Here is a 25,900-nt window from a genome sequence, read left to right as displayed (position 1 = left end):
TGGTTTCTATGGTTGGACACCCTTCCTAATGCCAACCACTTTACATAATGTACTGTGTGTTTTTAAGTGGCACCAGCACCACTGGGGTCACCAAATAACTTGCATGACATGACCCTGCAATTGAAGTGGGAGTAGTATTGAGGGAGGTGTCTTTGTGCCGGGTGAAAACTATTTCTCTTTCTCCACAAATTTCTGCCAAAAGATGAATAGAGTCATGGTGCATAATAAAATTGCTCTCAATTATGTCAATCTACTTGTAGGCAACAATGAAGTTTAAATTTTTGCTCCAACTTTTAAGGTGTTATATTAGTGACTATCAGCGCCATCTCATTTACTAGAAAGCTGCTCGTCCTTTTCGTCTCCATTGTTAGATATTTCCACTGACTCTAATACATTCATCAGCTTCCTCAATATTTCTTTCTACTGACACCATCCTCCTCTCTACCTTGGTTTACTGTAAATCTACAGACTCCTGTCTCAGCTTTTCTTTCTCACATCCCTCCCCAATGTACTAAATTTGCCATCACTTTCTCATAACTTCTCCATCTCTGCTGCCTCTGTAGCAAAGTCTTTGATTCCAGTATCAATCTAAAGCAAATGCATCTCTTTTTACATTGGAATCTTCAGCTTGTAGATACTACTGCCAGTTGTAGGTAGTGTCTGCCTACTACATAGCAGGATGCTGCACAGCTGCCATGAATGGTTTTCCCCCTTGTTTTTCACCCTGTGACCTTTTTACTTTGCACACCAACCTCCACAACTTCTGCTCTCTTGCAATCTGATCTTGTAATTACTCAAACTTTTCTGAGTCTCTACTCTGCCTTTCAGAAGAGACAAAAATTTATGTTACATTATGATCAGAAGTTCCCTTGTCCCTAACTGTATTCAACCTAGAACCTATATTTGCTCCTGCCCCTGATCTTCTTTTATCTCCTAAACCAAATTTCTATTAAGTTATTTAATAGTTATTGTGATTGACTACTTCAGCTGTACTTCCTCTAATTTACTGCTTAGCATGCAAGTCTGCAATATGCTATACATAGGCCTGTAACAAATTGTTATCCTGGTTCCTGTAAAATAGCCAATCACTGTTTGGCTGCTTGTTTATGGGAACATCTTGATGTCTGTAACAACATCCAGGAAATCTTCAAGCCCTTAGCCCTCTACTTTAACTCAAGAGTTCCCATGAGTAACCAGTGTGAACTTTTCTGTTATGGCCTACAGAACTGTAATAAATGAAATGAGATTGAAAACCCATAGACTCTTTCCTGCACACTAAATTTGTCACTGAGTTCATTAGTAACTCCTACTCTACTGACAGCACCTCTGTACTTGGCTTCCATGGCTTTTACAAGCCAATCTTTCATTCTCAGTTGTTTTGGCAACCACCACCCAAGGGACATGGTATCCTTTTCAAAGGAAACCGATGCTAAGAATATTGATTTGTTCTTGGTTTAGGACTTCTCTTGTAATAGTCTCATTAAGAAGAGAATATTGACGATTCTTTCACCTAGAACAAACCTTAACTACAAGTACATCTCATCCAATCTAGTCCTCTCCATGATTAGCTTTGCCACAACGTATCTCTTCCAATATTTGGTCCATCAATATAATGTTTCTGTAGATAGTTCTTTCTAAAGCACCGCCTTTGCCTTTCTAGCAGTTCACAATGTTATGCCGACAACAATATTATAATAATAATATTCAGATGTAATATTATTCAAAACTACTTAAAACAAGCATCCATACACGTAACAACATCAAGAGTGAAATGAAAAATGTAGCAAAAATCCTGACACTTGACAGTAGACTATCTTAGCTACATACCAAGCATACACAAAAATTAAAAGCCATGAAGATAATTTATGTAGGTTAATCCACCCAGCTAAATCTGAGACAGGTTTTGTCAGTAAGAACATTTTAAATAACTGTAACATTAGGTCAGTTACCAATCTACAACAATGGAACTATAATTCTCTCTTGTTTAATAATATCAATAATGAATGTATCTCTAGGTTTATTTGATTTGAGAGTGTTGAGTTTGACTTATTATCTTTAATTCCTGTCATCTTAATGCACTGAGAACTATAACATAGATGATTATGATAGAGGCATCATAATGCATGTCAGGAAAACCCTATTCGTTGTTGAAGACAATTTTTCCTGGTTAAAAAAAAATTGATTTAACAGATTCTTTTGATGTAAGAATGGGATTGTATGAAAGTGTGAAGATTTGCAGCATTTTACATTTTGGATATACTTATTAAAAAATTTACAATAGTTTTTGGTCTTTGCAGAAATAATGGATTAGCTGTATAAAAAGATCACAAATGGACACATTAGACAAATAAAGGAAGGATATTATCCACAATTTGATAATTTTAGTCTAAGAATGACTATAGCCACTAATTTAACTATAGAAAAATTTCTTAGTGTTACCTTACATTTAACTACTAACATATTTATATCAAATTTTTAGAAAAACCTTTTTAAAAGACTCACTTAATTAACCCTCTACTCCATAGATCATATCACCTGTTATTTTAAGAATCTCATCAATAAGATCAATAGAAGGATTTTCAGTTTGCCCTTCAATAAAGAAATTTTTCCTACCTTATAGATTTTTGGATAGAATTACTATACCTGAAATATAATTGTGAATAAAATGTGATACCTTGTTTTGTATCCATCTCAGTCCCCCTATATCTTTAATCTCTCAACTGGCACAAATTGACACCCCAGTACGTCTCACCCCCAGTTGAAGGGTCTTTGCTTTAATGTTTTTGTCTTGCAAGGTTCTTGGTGGCTCTCTCAATGCTGGTGTCATAGAAAAAACATCAGTACTGGTGCCATATAAAAAGTACTGGTGTTGGTACCACATAAAATGTACCCATGCTGGTGCCATGTAAAAAGCACCCATAAGCTATGTAAAGTGGTTGGTGTTAGGAAGGACATTCAGCTGTAGAAACCATGCCAAAACAATTGTGCTTGGTATGGCTTCTGGCCTTGCCAGCTCCTGTGAAACTATCCCACCCATGACAACGTAGTAAACAGATGCTAAATGATGATGATGGTGATGATAATGATCAAATCAGTAATATATTTTACCCTCTTACCTTTGTTTTACACATGCATACAATGTTACCACCCAATTTTGACCTTGATGTTTTGTATAAATTTCCTGCATTTTATGGTGGGAGTTAATTCCTCAAATTTTCCTCACTTAATTTCTCACCTGCTCCCTCAAAAAGAATGTGTGCCATAATCATATGGTTTACACTCTTCTTTTCACAAGTTTTATATTTTTCCACTCAATTATATATTTAATATTGCAAACACTTTTCTAATCTTAATAGGTAAATGCTCCCCACCAATCATAATTATCTAAAAATTTTTAACAGGCAAAATCTTAAATTAAGCTTAAGTGGTCCCTCAAATATGGAAAACATAACATCACATATACACATCAATAAAACCAAAGCCACTTGCTTATTCGAAAACATCAGTATATTTTATATAGGTTAACTCTATAAACTTTGACATTGAACATGATACATAGGCATGACTGAAGAAAATTCAAAGTAAAGATTCTACAAACATACATCCTCTTTTAAACATCAAAATAGTGACAAAACTGACTACAACTGACTAAAGAAAAAGCGAAGCTTCCAACACCAGCTTTCAATGGAAAATTATTGAAAGATCTAAACTCTACAAAAGTTTTGATCTTTGTACAGTAGACAAAGGAATCCTCAAAAACCTGCATAGTTATGAATTCTATTTGAACATAGGTGCAGGCATGACTGTGTGGTTAGAAGCTTGCTTCCTAACTACATGATTCCAGGTTCAGTCCCACTGCACAGCACCTTGGATAAATGTCTTGTACTATAGCCTCAAGCTGACCAAAGTCTTGTGAGTGGATTTGGTAGATGGAATCTGAAAGAAGCCCATCGTATATATGTATGTGTGCATGTGCGTGTCTTTGTGTCTGTGTTTGTGCCCCATCACTATTTGACAACTGGTATTGGTGAGTTTATGCCCCCATAATTTAGTGGTTTGGCAAAAGCGGCTAATAGAATGAGCACTAGGCTTAAAAGAATTAAGTCCTGCGGTTGATTTGTTAGACTAAAATAACTCTCCAAGGCAGTGCCCCAGCATGGCCACAGTCAAAATAACCGGAACAAGTAAGAGATAAAACACCTGTTCAAAGATATTTAGGAAATGCAGACACTTTGGAGAAACTTCAGTTATGTGACTTGATTATGCCACCTTGACTTAAGTAACTTTGCACAAATGCATGTAGTTATGCTCACTTTGAATGTTTATACTTCCTTTTGTTGTTTTCTATTTTCTGAATTTCCCTTTTCATTGTTCTTTCTTTCTCTCTATCCTCTTTTTTCCCATTGTTAATATGTTTATGCATGCTCCTGTTAATATACCACTCTTAACCCTTTGAGCCCGTAACACTGGTTTACCGGTAGATGTCTTATTCTTCTCTATACTGTAGCACCAGTGGAGTGCCAGGTATATAGTAAAATAAGGTTCCAGAGTTGAGGGCTCAGAGGGTTAAGTCTCTATTCTAATTCCAGTCTAATTTTTTTTTCTGGTTGTAATATTTTCAATTTTGTAATATTAACATTTGAAATGCATTACACTCTTAAGGGGAAATAACTCATTTCTACTACTTATGAGCTGTGCACTGTAGCTGAAATGAAAACTATTTTTTCAAAGTATAATTTAAATGGCTGGATAAGCGAAGGCTTGGTCTGACAAATTGTCTTCATGGCAAGAAACTCTTAATAGCTGCAATGGATTATATGTAGTTCCTATTACTTTTTATACATTGCACAATTTTTTTGATATCATTTATCACACTTGATATGATTATATATATATATATATATATATATATATATATATATATATATATATATATATACACATACACACACACACACACACACACACACACACACACACACACACACACACACACACACACACACACACACACACACACATTTATTAAATCAAGCCATATTAACATGGTAAAACAGTGATTAAAACAGTGATGATAATAACAATGATACATATATACATATATATATGTATTGTCTTTGCCAGAGATGAAGAAAATTGAAAATATGATTAAAGATTATTCAAAATATGTGAAAAATGTTGGTGAACAATTTTCCATGGAATCTGATGCTAAAGAAGATTTGGAAAGTCATTCCTCAGAAACAGATAACCCGCATAAAGACCCTTTAACTGACACAAGTAAGGAATGCATTTGTCTTTACTTATCATTATTTTTGATAACACTTTGTAATTCTACTTAACTAATTATCAGTTTCACTAATCTTTAATTTACTGCTTTTCTTTGCTTTCCAGGGTCTATCTTTTTATTAATCTTTACTAGATTAACCCTTTAGCATTTAAACCTGCCAATCCAGCCCTATTTTATGTTCAAACTGGGCAGATCCAGCCTTTCTCACCTACTCTGCAATGTCATTCTAAAAACAAGCAATCATATCTTTGAAATCTCAAAGCTATGAGATAACACAGAATTAGTTTTATAAAATGTGAATATATAAGCATTATATTTGACAAAGTAATCTGAATATTAAAGGGTGAATGCATTCTCTAGTCAGCTTTCACTTTACTAATCTTCTAGGCAATGAATTCTTAATACACTAATATGCTGACAGGTCAATCTATACTTACTGAATGTATAAGAACTGCATGAATAGTTTATTTTCTAAATGTCAATTGCAGGATTTCTCTAATGAATCTCCATTAAACTTCTCTAAATCATATGGATTTAAGCAAACTTGGTGGATTGCAATGCTATGATTAACACCTTTCCACCTTGGACTAAAATAATAAAAAAAAAAGCCCCCCAAATCAAATAAATGTTCCACCTGTTTTTTTTAATATGCATTGAGTCAAATTCAACTGATTAGAATTAATGCTCACTGGATCAATGTAGAACTTGTGAAAATTTTGACCGTTTACTGAAGCTTATTGTGTTTCTTTTTTCTTCTTTTTTATGCCTTGGGCTGGACAGGTTCACAATGTGGTGTAATGTCACTCCTCTCAAATTTGTCATTTCGTTTGTGAGGGTCAGCATCCTAAGATCTGATTTTATTACGTTTTCCAATACCTTCTTTGATTTTTCTGTTGCTTTATGTACTTTCTACTATAAGTATATGTTTTTTCTTTGTTATAGATAAACTTCCTGTTTGATGTTATTGCTTCCTTATGTAAATACATGGTTTGCCCCTGGCAGGAAATATGTTATTACAGGGGAGACAAACCTTTAGCCTTCCACTAACTCAAGGGTTATCATGAGTAGCCTGTGTGAACTCTTATAACTTACAGAACTGTAATAAACAGGACGAGATTGAAAACCAAACTCTGATTGACTCTTTCCTGCACACTAATTTTGTCATTGAGTTCATTAATAATTCCTACTATTCTGACAGCATCTCTGTACTTTTTGAAGATCCTGTATATAGAGAAAAGTTATTATTTTTTCCAATTTTTCTTATTATATCAATCAAGTTTTACTTTGCTTGCTTCTAAGTATTTGTGTGCCATAGCTGTAGCTTTGGAATAATTTTCTGTTTGCATCAGATCTAATCTTCACTATGTGTGTGGGAAATGTATATATTATCTGTATTAGCTTTAGAGTGATGGCTTTGGAGCACAATTAGTAGTTTCTTGGTTTTTCTAATGTCTTCAGTTCACATAGCTTTCAGTTAATAAAGTTAAAGCTGTAGGTTACGATATGGATGTCTAGACTATTTATACCCATTATATTATTTCTAGTATTGAGTTCAGTTATTAATATCGTATCTGGCACTTCTGGATTTTATCACTTTCATCTTCTGTGGGTTGTTCTGATCTAATTTTCTGATTTCAGTGACGTGATTGAATATACTACTTTTGGTTTTCACCTATTATTCATTTCAGTTGACTTTACCTTTGAACTTTCTAATGAAAGTATCAGTATTGTATTGGATTGATTTAATTGTTCTTCATCTCCCAGTTTGTGGCCTTGTACCTATGTTAGAAATCATTATTGGAAATTATTAGCATGTTGGACAAAATGCTCAGTGGCGTTTCTTCCTGCTTTACATTCTGAGTTCAAATTCTGCCTAAGTTGGCATTACCTTTCATCCTTTCTGGGTCGAGAAAATAAGTACCAGTTGAGCACTGTTATCGATGTAAGTGACTAGCCCCACTCCCTACAAATTACAGTAGAAGGAATCATTAGCCGTTTTACATAACTTTGGATTTGCTTGTGCCACATTCATAAAACACCATCTGTTTATTCTTCTCCTAAACATTGATTTATTTCTCGTTAGACCATGCAGTTTTTTTTTTTTAATAATACTAGAATATAAGAAAAATGAAACTTTGCTGGTGAAAGGTGATGTTTTAACCATTTCTGTTTGTGCCCTATGCATAGATAGATACATTCCTCATTGATGCAGTATGTATCAATTAAAAAAAAAAATTACTTTCTTTTTCTTTCATTGTTTTCAAATTTTGAACCTTATTCAGGTTCTGCAAATGATGCACCCTCACCATCCTCAGATCCTGATGGGGTAACACCAGCTGCTAGTGATGAAGAACAAACAGACAAACTATCTGACAGTGCAACAGATAAAGGTGAGTAATGAATTGACTTACTAATGATATATAATCTTGTAGAATAACTGTTGGGTGGTCATTGTTGTTGCTTAATCTCAACTCAACTTTGATGGAGCAAGCCTGTGATTGAAAGCATTATAGTTATGACCAGCCTGCCTTTTTGTGTATACATTATTCAATTTGTCCTTCCTTGTCTCAAGTTTTGGTGTTGATTTGGGAGCTATTTCTTGCAGGATCTGTGACCATATAGAGGCTTCCTTCATTGTTACTCTTTTGGATGGTAAACTTGGGTTTAATCTGTTACTAATTTCATCACCTAACTTTGGTTGCCTTTAACGGAATTATAAAAAATTGTAAGCATAGCTGTGTGACTAGGAACATCAACAAGCAAGTATGAAAGCTTGTCTATGCTGTGAAAGTTTGATTCCTGAGATGAATACTAAAGGTATTCTATACAGATGGTGTAAAAAAACATTGAAGTCTTTAGATGGACAGAAACCATCTGAACAGTATAAGTAAGTAACAGGTTATGCTCATTAGACTTCATGTGAGAAGACAAAGAATTGAACACTTGGTAACATCTGGAAATATATTAAAATATAGAAGAAGCTAGAGAAGATTGAGTGAAAAGATATTCATTGGTCTTACTAACTGGCTACAACAAAACCAACCCACTAATTTGTGAAGTTTTGTATGAGTAGAGGTCTTTTATCTCTGATGCCTGTTGGTGTAGCATATTAAAAAAGGTGCAGGTATGGCTGTGTGGTAAGAAACTTGCTTCCCAACTACATTGTTCCAGGTTCAGTCCCTGTGCATGGCACCTTGGGCAAGTGTCTTGTACTATAGCCTTGGGCTGACCAAAGTCTTATGAGTAGATTTGGTAGACAGAAACTGAAAGAAGCCCATTGTCATATATATATATGTGTGTGTGTGTGTGTGTGTGTGTGTGTCCTCCACTACCAGCTTATCAACTAATGTTGGTGTGTTTATGTCCCTGTAACTTAGCAGTTCAGCAAAAGGGGCAGATAGAAAAGTATCAGGCTTTAAAAGAAAAAATGTACAGGGTTGATCCACTTGATTTAAATTTCTTCAAGGCGGTGCCCCAGCATGGTCGTAGTCCAATGACTGAAACAAGTAAAAGATAAAAGATAGAAGATTCAAACCAGGTCTCTTAGTGTGATGACAAACCATATTTTATGTTCTGTTTCCATACTGTTTCAACTCATGAGCTGTGGTTTCTTTCTCTTTTTGTTTCCCACCAATCTCATGGGTCTGCAAAAGGTCAGCATTCTTAACTTCACTTACCTTCAACTCAATCATTCATTTTTGTTACTATTGATGCCTTTATCCATCATAAGTCCTCGTAACTCCTTCATTCTTTCCCTCCCTCGCGCTAAATGTGAATAACTATGCAGCACTTCTACAAGAACCTGCTTTGTCCCCTCTCCCACTTCTCCCATACTCTGACCCTTTGTCCCCTAACGACCCACCCCTCTCAAGGTTTGTAGTCTTGTAAGTTGCATAATGACCTCAATAGTGCTGGTGACATGAAAAAAAGCACCCAGAGTACATGCTGTTTAGTGGTTGGCATTAGGAAGGGCATCCAGCTGTCGAATCCATGCCAATGCAGACATTAGTGTACAATACAGTCCTTGGACCCATTTGACCCTGTCAAACCGACCAACCCATGCCAGCTTGGAACATGGACATTAAATGATGATGATGATGAACTTCACAGGATTTCTATAAATTCTTTTTTATTTGTTTTGTGCCATTCCTTGCAATTTTTGGTGGAATGTTGTTTGTTTCTTTCAAATAGTTTTCCTCTTTGACAAAGTATTCACATTTTCCATTAATATATCATGTGATATTGTCAAGATGTCTTGGTAATATTTTCTTTTATTTGTCATATATTTTCTAACCGATCTTTGTGTTTTTTTAAACTTTGAATTGTTTTCTGTTTACTCAATATGTTAGGCAAGATAAATTTTGTATTTTTATTTACCATTTTTTTTTTGACAATTGTTTTTTTTCTCAGGATATAATTTTTTGGGAAGAAAGATTTTATTTATATAATCTCCTTTTTCTTTCACTTCACAATCTATTAAGAGTTGTTTTTTTTTCTGTTGAGATGGCAGAATAATTAGAGCATCAGAAAAAAATTATTTAAAAAAATGTGCTATTTCCTACAACTCTGTACTTTCTGAGCTCAAATCTCATTGAGGTCAACTTTGCCTTTAAATTTTCGGGGGTTGTTAAAATAAAATACCAGTCATCCATTGGAAATAGATGATATCATCTAACACTATTGCCTCAAAATTACTGGCTGTGTGCCTAGACTAGAAACCATTTTTAAATAATCCCAAAGTACCATCTGCTGTAATTAATTCCCAAAAATTTCAGTCACGTACTCTGATACCTATTTTATCGATTTTTATTCAAATGAAGTTTTGTCCCTTGTTAGAGTTACCTCCCTTCGGGGAGCAAATACCACAAGTAATTTATATTGATTTAGACACACATGCTTGCGTACACGCACATTCACTCATTCATTTTCTCTCTTTCTGTCACAGGGATACACTCACTCTCTCTTGCCCTGTCTGTCTCCCCTCACACACACACACGTACACATTCACTCTTTCTCTCTCTCTCTCTCTCTCTCTCTCTCTTTCTCTCTCTCGCTTTCTGTTTCCTCTCTCTCACATACACACACACTGCAAATTTTCTGCCTACTAAATTTCTATCGCTTGACTTTAATTAGCCCAAATAAATATATGTAGAAGCCACTCGCTCAAAGTACTGTGCTGTGGGATTGAACCTGGTTCCACATGGGTGCACAGCCAACGTCTTCACCATACAGCCATACTTGCACCCTAATTATCAATGTCAGAAGTGCAGGAATGGTAGAATGAAGTTGGCTGGAAGATGAGAGGTGGCTGCGCCCATTGACTACCTGAAGAAATACTTCATTAAGTGTAATCATTCCAGATTTTGACTTCAGACTATGTCAAATTTAAGTTTAAATTAACATCTGTTATCTTTTACTTCTTACATGTTTGTGTCATTGGACTGTGGTTTTGCTGGTGTGATGCCTTGTAGGGTTTTAGTTAAATGAATCGAATCCATTACTTATTTTACTTATTCTTTTTATAAGCCTGGTACTTATTCTATTGGTCTCTTACGCCAAACTGCAAAGTTGCCGGAATGTAAACAAACCAACACCAGTTGTCAAGCACTGGCAGGGTCAAAACAAACCACAAACTCATAAATACACATGATGATCTTCTTTCAGTTTCTGTTTTCCCAATCCACTCACAAACTCACCAGGCTTTGGTTGACCTGGTTCTATAGTAGTAAACACTTTCTCAAGATGCCACACAGTGGAATTGAACCTAAGACCATGTGATTGGGAAGCCAACTTCTTGTCTTTGTGTTTTTCTTTTATATCACACACACATACACATATATACACATGCATACACACACACATTTACATACACCCACATGTGTGTCTCTGTTTCTATGTTTGTTATCTCTCCCACCACTTCACAACTGGTGTTGGTTTGTTTATGTCTCCCATAACTTAGAAGTTCAACAAAAGACACTAGTAGAATAAGTACCATACTTAAACATAAAAAAACAAACAAACAAACAAAAAGAAAAAAACTCATAAGTACGGAGCTCAGTACTAAAACCCCTCCAAGCAGTGCCACAGACCAGTGACTGAAACAAGTAAAAGCTAAAAGATAAGAAGCTTCTTTATTTCATATTCCAATACAGCTGTTGTATTATATCTTTCCACATGACATTTAAGACAACTTGATTTGCCTTGCAAAGCAGCTTTGATCTAAATATTAAGAAAATTAAATATAAGGTTACAAGTTTTTTTTGACTACTAATCGAGGAGCATTTTTTTTTTTATTTTCAAATATTTACATCTGCATAACATTTTGATTGATCTGATTTCTGACTGTATTCGCTGTCTTCATCATGATCATCATTTAGTACCCATTCTCAATGCTGGCATGGGTTGGATGGTTTGAACTGAGAACTGGTAAGCCAGGAAGCTGCACCAGGTTCCAATCTGATTTGGCATGGTTTCTAACAGCTGGATGCCCTTCCTAATGCCAACCATTTCCAGAGTGTAATGGGTGCCTTTTACTGATTATGCACATAGATGCAGGAGTGGCTGTGTGGTAAGTACCTTGCTTTCCAACCACATGGTCCTGAGTTCAGTCCCACTCTGTGGCACCTTGGGCAAGTGTCTTCTACTATAGCTTTGGGCTGGCCAAAGCCTTGTGAGTGGATTTGGTAGATGGAAACTGAAAGAAGCCTGTTGTGTATATGTATGTGTGTGTGTATATATATATATATATATATATATATATATATATATATATATATATATATATATATATATATATAGGTATAGGTTTGTGTCTCTGTTTGTTACCCCCCCCCCCCCACCAATTGCTTGACAACCAATGTTGGTGTGTTTAGTCCACGTAACTTAGCAGTTGGGCAAAAGAGACCAATAGAATAAGTACTAAGCTTACAAAGAATAAGACCTGGGGGTTGACTGAAACAAATAAAAGAATGAAAGATTAGTATATCAGGCTACATTTGAACTTGAGACTTTTCTTTCTAAACTAAGAATAATAATGCTCTTATCCACTTGGCCAGTGTTTTCATTGTGGGTTCTAGGAAAAAATTCTGATGTTCTGCAAGATAAGATGGCTTTTAATTTGATAATCTTATTTTCTAAAACTAATATTAAAACCCGTTTTTATATCTTTTATCTTATACTTGTTTCAGTCATTAGACTGCAGCCACGTTGGAGCATCTTTGTGAAGGCTTTTAGTCAAACAAATTGACCCCAGTACTTATTTTTTATTCTTAAGTCTGGTATTTATTATATTGGTCTCTTTTGCCAAACTGCTAGGTTATGGAGAGTTAAACATATCAAGACCGGTTGTCAAGTCGTAGTGGCAGACAAACTCAAACAGAGAGACATGTAATTTTTATATGAATAAACTCTCTCTGAAATAAATTTGATTTAATTTCATAACATTTGGAAATTATAGTGATGGTGGTGGTGTTTGTAAAATATAGGTATAAGTCTACAATTTTTAGGAAATCCAGTAATGGCTTTTGTGGTGAAATGTTTTGAAATCACTGCACTTAACATTGCATTGACGCATTTAAAACAAGAGCTTCCCTTTTCTTTTTTATGCTGTTGTACCAGCATCAGTGGCCAAGTGGATAATTATTACTCTTAAATTAGCAACAAAGATTTCTAGTTTGAATCCAGTGTAGTACTGTTATAAATATCTAGAAATAAAATACTTGATAATGACATGAAACCAGTCAAAAGACTCTCTGTGCGTGTGTGTGTGTAAATACATATGTACTGCACTTTTGTGCAACCACTCACCCTGCCTGGAACCACTTTGTCTCCTGTATTCTCAGGGAACCACTTCCAAGTCTCCAGCATTCTTATTCCTTACCACCTTATTTTCAACTAAGGGTCTCTTTTTGTCTTCCTTCATTGCTCATTCTACCCTTACAACCTGTGTTCATCTCCCACTATTTTCACCCCTATACACCTCTTGCATCCCACCACCCAACATTTAACATTATCTGTGTTGCCACCTATTACCTCCCTGACCCACTTCTAATTCCCATTGCCCCCCTCCCCCGGTCACTGATATTTCTCACTGACCATGCCTCCACTTGACTTCATCATTCACTGCATTCACCTCTATCCCCATCTCTATCCAACTGCTATTATCCTTTCATACTTTTATGAACTACCTATGCATTCTTCCTGTCCAATGTTCTAGACCACTTCTATCACAGCTACCTTCTTGGAATTTGAGGGTACTCCCTGACATCTCTTTACCATTATCTTCTCTTGTTTTCCAACTGGGGTAGCCATGTATCTCCTCTGTAGTAAGACAACTATTCCTGTCTCTCATTACCTGGCACAAAGCCTCCTCCCTCAATGCTACACCTGCATCAGTTTAAGGGCTTTTGTTTTGCAAGTTAGTTGGTGACCTTACTAGTGCTGGTCCCATATAGAAAAGCACCTACTACCCTCTGTGAAGTGGTTGGCACTAGGAAGGGTGTCTAGCTGTAGAAACCATGCTAATGCAGATGTTGGAGCTTGGCACATTCTTCTGGCATGTCAATTCCTGCCAAACTATCCAACCCATGCCAGCATGGAAAATGGATATTAAACAACAATGATGATGATGATATATGTATAGAATATAGTTATATCTTTCTTTTTACCTTGGGTCCTCAAGTCTTGATGGAGTCATAGGTGTGCTTTTGTAACATATTATATGTCTTAGGCAAGTTATGTGGAAAATCTGGTACAACAAATTCCATCTGAATGCAAGCATGGAAAAGTGGATGTTAAATGATGATGTTAATGCTGCTGCTCCTGATATATAATCATCAGGAAAGATGAAGTTGAATAGTCTCCTAAAATTATAATCTTCATAATAATTCAGTAACCCATACTGGATATTTAGATGTTTAAAAGTAAATATATTGACTGAATATTTAAGATTTTGAACAGCTTAGAATCATCTTGTCTCTCATTTTTTGAAGAGAATTATTAATCTGTGAGATTATGAAATAAGAAAGAAAGTGAAACCTTATTCTCATTCACCGTTCCTCCATTATCACATTTAAAATTAGATGGAAATTGCCTAAAATTTAATATCCAGCAACAACAACAACAAGAAAACTAACCCATTGTCTTTTTTCTGTTTTCTAAATTTGCCCTTCATCCCTTATTGTTCTTGAGTTAGCTTTGCAATAAATTTTATGATTGATGTCCTTAAAAAATTGTTCGGGCTAAAAACCTTATTAATATTTTGAACTAAATTTTGAAAAGCATATTACAGCTGCTGAGTACTAAAGAAACAAATATAATTTGGTGGAAATCACATAAATGGAATTTAATCTAATGTTATAAGAATAAACTTCAGAGAACCTTGTTATATTTTTCTTCAAAAATCTGAACTAAATTTGATAAGACTGTCAAGAAAACAATCTAGAAGGGATTATTAAAAAAAGTAAAAAAGATAAAACAAAGAAAGCAACAACAGATGTCTTGAAAGTGAACAATTCTCCTGTGTTAGAATCATATTTGTTCTCTATTTGTTATTTGAAATTATCTTCAGTGTATATAGTTTAAAAATTATAAATCAATTTACACTGATGTGTGCAAAGTTTTCAAAGCATAAAGAGCATTTCAAGTTTGTAATGGAAATTTCTTATCTCAAATGTTTCAATATTTTGCTCGATTGTTTGTATATGTGAAAAAAATGTTTTGTAATTTATGAAGTTGTTATAATTTTCTTTTATGATTTATTATTGAAAATTCAATTTCCTGAAATAATACACATGTTAGCTATAAAAATTAAGTGTTCTTGTTCATTTGTTTTGCATAGAAGCTGACAATAAAGTTAAAGTCCGTGTAAGTAAACTCGGGCAGGGCGGACTCTTGACTGATGAAGAAGATGTAATGGATAAAGAAAATAATAAACTAGAAGAATCTGTTAAAGAAGGATTAGAAAAAGCTGGAATACAACTATCAGGTGTGTTACAACAGCAATAGGTGGTGTTGGCACTGCCAGAAATTCTTCAGTTTTTCAGTATTGTGTTTTGCTCTCAGAGTTAATTGGTCCTTTTTTGTTTTAATATCTTTTTCTAGTATTTAATCTGTAGGTGCAGATACTGCTGTTTGGTTAATAAGTTTACTTCTCAACTGCATGGTTTCAGGTTCAGTATGGAATTGGGGAACTTGCATATGGCTTTTCAGAATGAGGCTAACTTTGTATAGTTAGTTGCCAAACGAGGGCCTCCAGCCAGTATTGCAAAAGGTGATAGTCGGTGTAGGACAGATGGATAGATCAACGGGAACAAAAACATGGTTTATTTAGTTGTGCACTGACGATAGCTAGACCCAAGATAGAATATTGTTTAGTTACTCTCTCTCTCTCTCTCTCTCTCTCTCTCACACACACACACGTACACACACACACACACGTACACACACACACACACACACACACACACACACACACACTTGTGTGCACAATGGGCTTCTGGATAGTTTCATTTCAGTTTACTTAATCTCACTCAAATGACTGTGATAAAAGCTACACACCAAAGGTGGTGTGTTTTGAGATTGAACTTGAAACTATGGATTGCAAAGGAAACTTATTCATCACACAACCACATTATTTCTATACTCTTTACTCTTTTACTTGTTTCAGTCATTTGACTGCGGCTATGCTGGAGCACCACCTTTAGTCGAGAAAATCGACCCCAGGACTTATTCTTTGTAAGCCTAGTACTTATTCTATCCGTCTCTTTTTGCCGAACCGCTAAGTTACGGGGATGTAAACACACCAGCATCGGTTGTCAAGCGATGTTGGGGGGACAAACACAGACACACAAACATATACACACACATATATATATATATATATATATATATATATATATATATATATATATATATATATACGACGGGCTTCTTTCAGTTTCCGTCTACCAAATCCACTCACAAGGTTTTGGTCGGCCCGAGGCTATAGTAGAAGACACTTGCCCAAGGTGCCATGCAGTGGGCCTGAACCCGGAACCATGTGGTTGGTAAGCGAGCTACTTACCACACAGCCACTCCTGCGCCTATGATTATTTAGTTTGCTTTTACTCTATTCTGTATTTTTAATTCTCTCAGGTGATAAAGTAAAAGTACGAATTTTCTCTACTGGTTTCTCTGGGAAGGACACAATCAAGATCTCAAAGGAAGAAGCAAATGCTGTGAAGAATATGGTAATTACTGTCTTGGTAAGTAACAGACTGCAAAGATATCTCCAAAACTCTGACTAACTTTCTCATCTGTATTCTTTGATTGTCTTTTACAGTGTTATTAGAAAAAATCAATCAATTTCTACAAAGAGGTTTCCTATTTCTATCTTCACTTGGTTAGCATTTTAGCTATGTTTATCTGTTCTAACTTCAGTTAAAGAATGGAAGATGTCACATAGGAAGGAATTAATGGAGATTATAGCCAATTACCATCCCTGCATGGGTATGCATGTTAGCTATTGTTGCTGCTAAACCTCAGGTCAACACTGATCAAATGGTTGTGCCCATTCTACCTTTTTAGGGATAAGTAAGATTACATAGTCTGCTTTGCTGTTTTAATTTTTGAAGTAGCTTGCATGTGAATTGAGGAAAATTTGGCTGCTATTCCAAACAGTTTGAGTAACCATGTAAAGGTTCTCTTGCTAGTTTATACATATGTGATGTGTGTGATTGTGTGTGAGTGTGTATGTGCATGAAAGCACATTTCTGCTTGGAATGACTTCATTTTGTACATTTACTGGAATAGATGTACAAAGGGTGTGCTGAAAAGCTCCTGGCTTTGAGTAAAATAAAATACAGGAGGATCAGTTAATTATGATTTCAGTCAACACATTCCCCTCTCAGATTCACACACTTATTGCAGTGGTCCTTCAAATTTTCTAAACCCTGTAAAAGAACCCTTAAAGCCAGGAACTTTGCAGCTCCTTTTGTATTGACTTTACATTTTCATTTTTCGTTCCTATCATTAGATTATCTTTGTACCTAACCAAAATAAGTCAATGTTTATATCATGGTTCAGGGATCATGATACATACTAACACATGTATATAGAGCCAAATAAAATACATTACATTATTTGGTTTCATCTCAAGGCTCTGTGTGCAAACCTTATGTGGGATTAGGTTTTCTTTTTATACCTCCTATACTGATAAAATAATTTCTAGTTATACACGAGGATCTGATCTATTTGGCTATAGTTTCTCCCTTTGCTAATTTGCAGCCTTGTATCCTTGTTAAAAAAAACATTATTTTATATCAGTAAGGCTGTGAGCAGGCAGAAGTGTGAGCACACTGGACAAAATTCCTTTTGAGTTCAAATTCCACTGAAGTCAACTTCATCTTCCATCTTTTCAGGCTTGGTAAAAAAAAAAGCACTAGTTGAGCACTGGGGTTGATGTAATTGACTAAGCCACTTCCTCTAAAATTGCTGGCCTTGTAACAAAATTTGAAACCTTTATTTTTTTGGTGCTTTCACTGCACAGAGAAGTGTAGTTCTGTGAGCAACTTTGATTCATACTCAGTTTTGGTATTGTGGTTTTCTAGTGTTTTGAAAGTTCTCTGTGTTAGATATGTGTATAATGCCTTGTGGTGCTAATTTATTTTTGTTTGAGTCATGATGTGTTGGTTATTTATTTTCTTGTCTCTATTTAATTTACTTTAATAAGATATCTATTACTATAGGAATAGTTCTGGTTTTTAGTTCTCAACACACTGGTTATCTCTATTTCCAGATCTTAATATTTAGTTTTGGAAAAAGGTAGTAAGGTGGCAGAATCATTGGCATTCTGGACAAAATGCTCAACAGAATTTTGTCTGTCTTTATGTTCTGAGTTCCAATTCCACTGAAATTGATTTTGCTGTTCATTCTTTCAGGATTGATGTAATTGACCTACTCTCTGCCCTGAAATTTTAAATTGGTTATATTATCACGAATACTTTGGTACTTATTTTATTAAACTTGCAAGGAAAAGTGTCAAGTTCACTGGGTATAAAGAGGAGTAAGCAGAAAGAGATGTTGCACTAGTTTTGCATACACCACCACTGTGCACACACACACACACACACACACACACACACGCGTATGTGTATATATGCAAGTGTGTGTGTGTGTGTGTATATATATGTATGTATGTATATATATATATATATATATATTATTTTGTTTAAAAGAGTTCCAACACTGTCTGTTTTTTATGTTTTATTTATATTCCTGCAGAACCAATGTGGGGTATAGAATATGGAATATACAATATATAATATAATATACAATATATAATATAAAATAAAATAAAATAAAAATGGATGGCACCATGAAAGAAAGTATTGAATGTAGATGAAATATTGAGTGTTCAATATAAAGGATCAAATATATAAATATATAAATATAAATATATAAAGGCGACTCGAGTTTCAGGGCTAGTTCCCTTCGTCATGGCCGGTATGACAGACTTTAACAGACTGTAATAAGTTGGCTGGTTTTCTGTCTTTTATACCAATTCCTTTGGCCTCAGCAACAAAAATCAAACATTCACTGTATCCAAATGCAATGATAGCCGATGCGGCACATGCCGATCAATCCACACCGGCCCATATATGAACACAAAAACAGGGAAAATATTCACCAATGCGAACATGAACTGCAAAAGTAGAAATCTAATCTACTGCATCAAATGCCCTAATTGTGAAGAATTGTACGTTGGCCAGACAGGTAATGCACTATCGGAACGCTCACGGGTACATCGACAACAGATTAAAAACCCAGAAGTCCGCCAAATACCACTGAGTAACCATCTAGCAACATGTGGTCATCAAACTTTTAATATATTTCCATTCCATAAACTTTACAACCGGAATGAAATTGAAAGAAAATGTAAAGAAAAGGACTTTATTAAGAAATTCAAACCCACTCTTAACAAACAATGATTAAATCCATCTTACTTGGGGTTTAAAAATCTTATCCCTGTAACCAAAACACAAAAAATCTCTCAGATATCATCATTTCTATAAATAGATTTGGCATCATTTCTAAGAACAGCCAAACACCTACTGGGGTTTAAAAATCTTATCCCTACAACCCACACAAAACAATAAATTAAAATATCATCATTTCTAAAAATAGATTTGACATCAATTCTAAAAATAGCCAAACACCTACTGCTGCCGTCCAAAGGAATTGGTATAAAAGACAGAAAACCAGCCAACTTATTACAGTCTGTTAAAGTCTGTCATACCGGCCATGACGAAGGGAACTAGCCCTGAAACTCGAGTCGCCTTTATATATTTATATTTATATATTTATATATTTGATCCTTTATATTGAACACCCAATATTTCATCTACATTCAATACTTTCTTTCATGGTGCCATCCATTTTTATTTTATTTTATTTTATATTATATATTGTATATTATATTATATATTGTATATTATATTATATATTGTATATTCCATATTCTATACCCCACATTGGTTCTGCAGGAATATAAATAAAACATAAAAAAACAGACAGTGTTGGAACTCTTTTAAACAAAATAATATATTCCTCTATACACAATCATACAAAAAAACCACCTTTTTTGTATTTATTTTTACTCGCATATATATATATATATATATATATATATATATATATATATATACACATATGATGATGATGATGATATATATATATATATATATATATATATATATATATATATATCATAAAGTAAATGGATCACATTGAAGAGAATGGAATTATGGGATTTATATCTACACACAGCCATTATGGATTACTGCAGAAGATTTTACCACAGACTTAACTTATATTATTTCTTCAAAATTTTTAGCCCAAGTTTGTACCAGTGCACATCTATGCCAGTACCTTTTTTAAATAACATCTTTATCATATGTTTTTAAATACCATTTGATTCACTACACGGAGATTTACCCTTTTTCTCTGACGAGTGGATGTATTACCTAATAATGATTATCAATATTAAATTTCATTTCGAAGAGTAATATATTCATGAAACGATCGTAAGATATTTCAAACTTTTTAAATAATCATACTTTATATATTTATATAGTTATCTGTTAATACAATATTATTTTGGATGTATATCTTCTGTGATGATTTTTTGATGTAAATTTTCTTGCTTTTACTTTATAATATATAATCACTCTTATTAAATGTCTAAATACCTTTAAGATTTTAGACATTTCCCTACCAAGAGCACTTATTCGAAATTCAATATACTGTATTCTCATTGAATATATTTGATTATATATATATATATATATATATACACACACACACATTCTCCATGATAGATTGCTAGCCACTAAACCTTTTTTATTTTCTCTCCCCGTTTATTTCTGTGTTCCTTTCTGTTGAAGAGCGTAGGCTCGAAATGTAAAAGACTTTCTCACTTTCCAAGCGTTAAACTAATACATCTGTTTGTTGTTTACATACCCGTCTTCGTCTTTTGTTTTTTTGTAAATTCTCATTATATATATATATATATATATATATATATATATATATATATATATATATCATCATCATTTAATATTTGTATTTTTGTGCTGGCATTGCTTGGACAGTTTGACAGTAGCTGTCAACTTTACTGTCTGTTTTGGCATGATTTTTACAGCTGAATTCCTGATGGCAACCACTTCACACAGTGGCTTGGTTGCATTTTATATGGTACCAGCACTGGTGAGGTCTACTTTGGCATGGTTTTTACAGCTGGATGCCCTTCCAGACACCAACCACTTTACAGTGTGGACTGGATGCTTTTCATGTAGCATTAGTACTGTGACAGGGTCACCAAGTGACTTGCATGACATAGATCTTTTGAGAGAGAGGGTATTGAGGGTGTCAGGTGAAACACACACACACACACACACGTATATGTAGTTATATGTATGTGTATATATTTGTGTGCCTGTGTGTTTATATATATTTTTGTGTGTGTGTGTATATATACGTGTGTGCATATATATATATATATATATATATATATATATACACACACACACACACGTGTGTGTACATGCTTGATATGCATAATAATAATGCTTGTTTGTCATGCTGGTTGGCTGAGTTAAGTTAGTGTTAACCTATTTACTGCAGTAAATATTGCAAATGCAGAGCAAAAATAAATTTATTGTGATAAGAAACAGCGTTAGTTTGCAATAAGTTTTACAGTGTGAGTGATAACTTTGTGCTTCTTCCAGTCCTATTCTGACTTCTTCAGTGAAACATAGCCTTCATTGTACTTGCTTAAGTTGTGATAAAAGAGTTGTTTTATGCCTGTCATTCAGAAGGGCACATTACATTATCAATAATAGAAAGGGTTTATGGTTTCTTCATTCTACAACTCTTCAGTCTCTGAACCAATGACAAAACCTGTACATGGTCACCTGATCTGTCAGAAATTACAGCCCAATCTCTTGCAAATAACACTACTATCTAAGAAAAAAGAATGAGAGCATGAATTAAATAAGTAGTAGTACGTAGATATGACTGTGTGCTCCCCAACCACATATTGTCTCAGGTTCAGTCTGACTGCGTGGCACCTTGGGGGAGCAAGTGTCTTCTACTTTAGCCCCAAGCTGAGGAATGTCTTGTGAGAGGCTTTGGTAGATGGAAACTGAAAGAAGCCTATCATTTGTATATATATATATATATATATATATATATATATATATATATGTATATGGGGAGAAGTGTATATCCATGCAGAATATAAAAGAATTTGTTTTGGGGAGGCTGATAACAGTACAGCCAGATTGGTACCTGTGCCGGTGGCACATAAAAAGCACCATTCGAGTGTGGTCGATGCCAGTGCTGCCTGGCTGGTTCTGTGCCAGTGGCACGTAAAAAGCACCATTCAAACATGATTGTTGCCAGTGCCACCTGAGTGGCTCCCATACCAGTGGCACATAAAAAGTACCATTCAAGCGTGGTTGATGCCAGTACTGCCTGACTGGCCCTCGTGCTGGTGGCATATAAAAAGCTACCATGACACTAGCTGTAGAAACTTTGTCAGATCAGACTGGAGCTTGGTGCAGCCTTCTGGCTTGCCAGCCCTCAGTCTAACCGTCCAAGCCATGGAAAGCGGACATTAAACGAAATTGATGAAGATGATGATGTTTGAAAATGCACCTGAATGTCAGAACATAATTTTCAAATAAATCTTACAAAATTTCAAAATGACTGGGCTTTGAGATTCAGGTACATTTTCAAATCCTCAAACAATTTCTCCTGCACACACACATATTTATGTGTGTGTTCCTGTTTCCTTGCCTTGGCTTCATATAATTGTTGTAAAGAAAAGACACTGTCATGCAAGTGGTGTCCTTTGTTTCTCATCTTTCATGAAAACATGTCTGGTCATGGGGAATATTACCTTACTTAGAAACTCATGAGGGTTGGCAGCTGGAAGGGCATCCAGTTGTAGAATATCCGCATCAATGAACACTATCCAACCAATGCAAGCATGGAAAAAAATGGATATTAAATGAGGATGACATACTATGTCTAAAATAGATGAGATGGTCACCGCTGGAACTCCTTTGATTATAGGTCTGCTTAGTGAGGGCTGACTTGGGGCTATATAAGAAAAGTTACTACCGTTTCTTCTTCAATAGAATCAAATCAAATAAACTTCCAAAGTTAATGGAACTGAAATTAACAAACCATTTCCTTCTATTGAGATAGCAATTTTTAATTTTTCATTTTTGTTAAGTTATTCATTCTCTCAAGAGAATGTTGAAAAATAATTGCATGTTTTTACATATTTTCTTCTGCAGAGCGACAACCAACAACTTCTGAAAGAAAACGAAAAACAGAAACAGCTGGAAGAAAATTATTCGTTTGTGTGGAAAGACGGTAGGAAAAGGCAGCAGTCACAGAAGGAAACTCCCAAATCATCCACGTAGTTCTTCACTGGAGAGGAAAGAAATTTCAACATAGAGAAATAACTGCAACAATAAAATTAACAACCACCTCAGCAACAACAACAATGACAGCCACTGCAGCAGCAGCAGCAGCAGCAACAACAATGCCAATAACAACAACAACAACAACAACAACAACAACTGTGTCACTAGTAGTAGTAGCAGCAGCAGCAGTCACAACAATAAAAATTATTACTTAATTGCTACACCGTGTTCTCCTGCTCAACCCTTGGTCATGAAAATATATATATATATATACACACACATACAGAGAGAGAGAGAGGGGACCGACTGGGCTCTCTTTCTTTCTCTTACTTTGTCTTTTACCTGTTCTATCTCTTTCTCTCTCTCTCTCTCTCTCTCTCTCTCTCTCACAGACTGATTTTCTGTTACACTCAAACTCTTTTCAGAATCTGTCCAATAAATACAATCATATTATATACACACATACTCTCTTACAAACACACACACACACTCTGTCATTCCCGTATAGACATGCTTCCCTCTCCTTTGGATAGTACAGATATACATGTGTTCATGCATGCACCACTGTGCACACATGTATCCATGTTCACATGGATATGTAGACAGATATGGATGTTTTCATGCATATCTGTGCATCTGTAAGACATACATACAGTTCTTCATTTTTTTCTCTCTCTGTCACACACAACACACACGCACACACACACACAATTTCCACCTAAATTCTCTCTCAACCACATACATAATTTAATGTCTCCACGCTTACATGCAAACAGACATGACATATTTACAGACCATGTACTCTAAACGTCTTCATGCACTTTCCTGTTCTAAATTATATATTCTTCTCAGCCACTCTACACCTTTCGGTCCTCTCCCTCTCTCTCTTTCCCTCTCTCTTTCTCCCTCTCTCTCTCTCTCTCTCTCTCTCCCTCTCTCTTTCTCCCTCTCTCTCTCTCTCTCTCTCTCCCCTCTCTCTTTCTCTCTCTCTCTCTCTCTCTCTCTCTCTCTCTCTCTCTCTCTTTTGTGCCTTAATGTACAGAATATAACTTGTTTTTCTTTACTACTCAGATGTTGAATTTAATATATTTCAAGATAAAGAAATTAAATGTATGCAAACACACACACACACACACACACACACACTCACACTCACACACTCACACACACACACTCACACACACACTCATGATTGTGAGAGTGTTTGCACATACACCTTTATATGCTTACATACACTTAGGCATATAAATGTGCGTGTGTATATATATATATACATATGTACACACACACACATGTAAGCACACATGCATATATACATACACTTATACACACAAACACAAGCATTTGTGCATAAGCACAAACACAAGCATTTTATATATATATATATATATATATATAGATATATATATATGAACACCTGCATGTGCGTGCATGTGTACCAGTGCACATGCCCACATAAAGACACACATGTAATCAGAAAATATTAAATCAGCAAGAAGATATATGAAATATATCCACCAAAACCATATCAACAAAAGCATTCCATCTTCTATTATTTACTCCATTGAACATTTACAAGATTCCCAGTATGTTTTTTTTTTCTTTGTGATATATAGCTGTATGTTTGTGTAAGTAATATTGGTGTGTATCTTTATAGTTCTGTGTGATATGTGTGTGTGTATGTATATATATGTGTGTGTGTGTGTGTGTGTGTGTACACGTCTGTGTATGTATGTATATGTATGCATAGTGTGTGTGTATATATATATATATATATATATATGCATTTCTCTATATGCATATGGATGTGTGTATGTACGTGTATATATATATATATATATATATATATATATATATATATATATATATATATATATATATATATGTATTTCTCTATATGCATATGGATGTGTGTATGTATGTGTGTATATATATATATATATATATATATAAATATGTGTGTGTATGTTTGTGTCCTTATTCTCACATACATGCTCTGATAGATAGTTCTATCTAGGCAAATGTAAGATGTAATGAATTCAGATGGCAGCCACACGTTCTTATCCTGTGTGTCTATATACACATGCACACACACACACACACACACACACACACACACACACACACACATACATACACACACAGAGATATGTGTGTATGTGCATAGTTGTATTTGTATATGCATATGTGCTTAAAATTTGATGGGACACGAATTATCATTCATAGAAAACAATTGTTGATTGGATAATTTCTGCTAGAGCTGGAACCATCTCGAAATTTATCAACAAGCAATTATTATCCTCTGCTGAAAGAATCCTCCTCCTCCTAGTTCTTGTGTCTTGTATTGATTTTAAGAAGATTTGCTTACTTTCTTCTTGATTTCCTTGAATTTTATTTCAGTTACTTGAAATTGTAATTTTCTTTTTTTTTGTTTCTTTATTTATTTGCATTCTTTGTACATAGAGCTTGCTTGCAGATTTTCCACTAGAATGTTGTGAATTCATTCTTGCAGACGAGCAACTGAGGTGCTTGCATTCTTCAGTGAGAAATATAACTGAAAACTGTTTAAATACATACAAATATATATATATATATATATACACCATGTGAATAATACCTATGACTCATATGTTTTCAT

At 34.8% G+C, this 25,900-nt stretch overlaps 1 protein-coding gene across 3 annotated transcripts in view; it reads left to right on the top strand.

Moving 5' to 3' along the window:
- LOC106880789 (uncharacterized) overlaps window positions 1–23,483 on the top strand; it is an 86,205-nt gene extending 62,722 nt beyond the window's left edge. For 2 of the 3 annotated variants that reach the window (XM_089349369.1, XM_089349370.1), the window contains exons 10-14: window positions 5,125–5,277; window positions 7,570–7,677; window positions 15,126–15,272; window positions 16,421–16,530; window positions 23,131–23,483. In XM_089349369.1, the coding sequence (XP_089205495.1) occupies window positions 5,125–5,277; window positions 7,570–7,677; window positions 15,126–15,272; window positions 16,421–16,530; window positions 23,131–23,259 (647 nt within the window). In that variant the 3' untranslated portion in view covers window positions 23,260–23,483. The remainder of the gene's footprint in view (window positions 1–5,124; window positions 5,278–7,569; window positions 7,678–15,125; window positions 15,273–16,420; window positions 16,531–23,130) is intronic. The other variant, XM_052966226.2, reaches the window with a different exon arrangement.
- The last annotated feature ends 2,417 nt before the right edge of the window (window positions 23,484–25,900 follow it).

The sequence above is a fragment of the Octopus bimaculoides genome, chromosome 3, assembly GCF_046866305.1.
Source record: "Octopus bimaculoides isolate indiv1 chromosome 3, ASM4686630v1, whole genome shotgun sequence".
NCBI lineage: Eukaryota > Metazoa > Mollusca > Cephalopoda > Octopoda > Octopodidae > Octopus > Octopus bimaculoides.
Note: the sequence above shows the minus strand (reverse complement) of the source record. Positions and strands in the feature narration are given on the sequence as shown.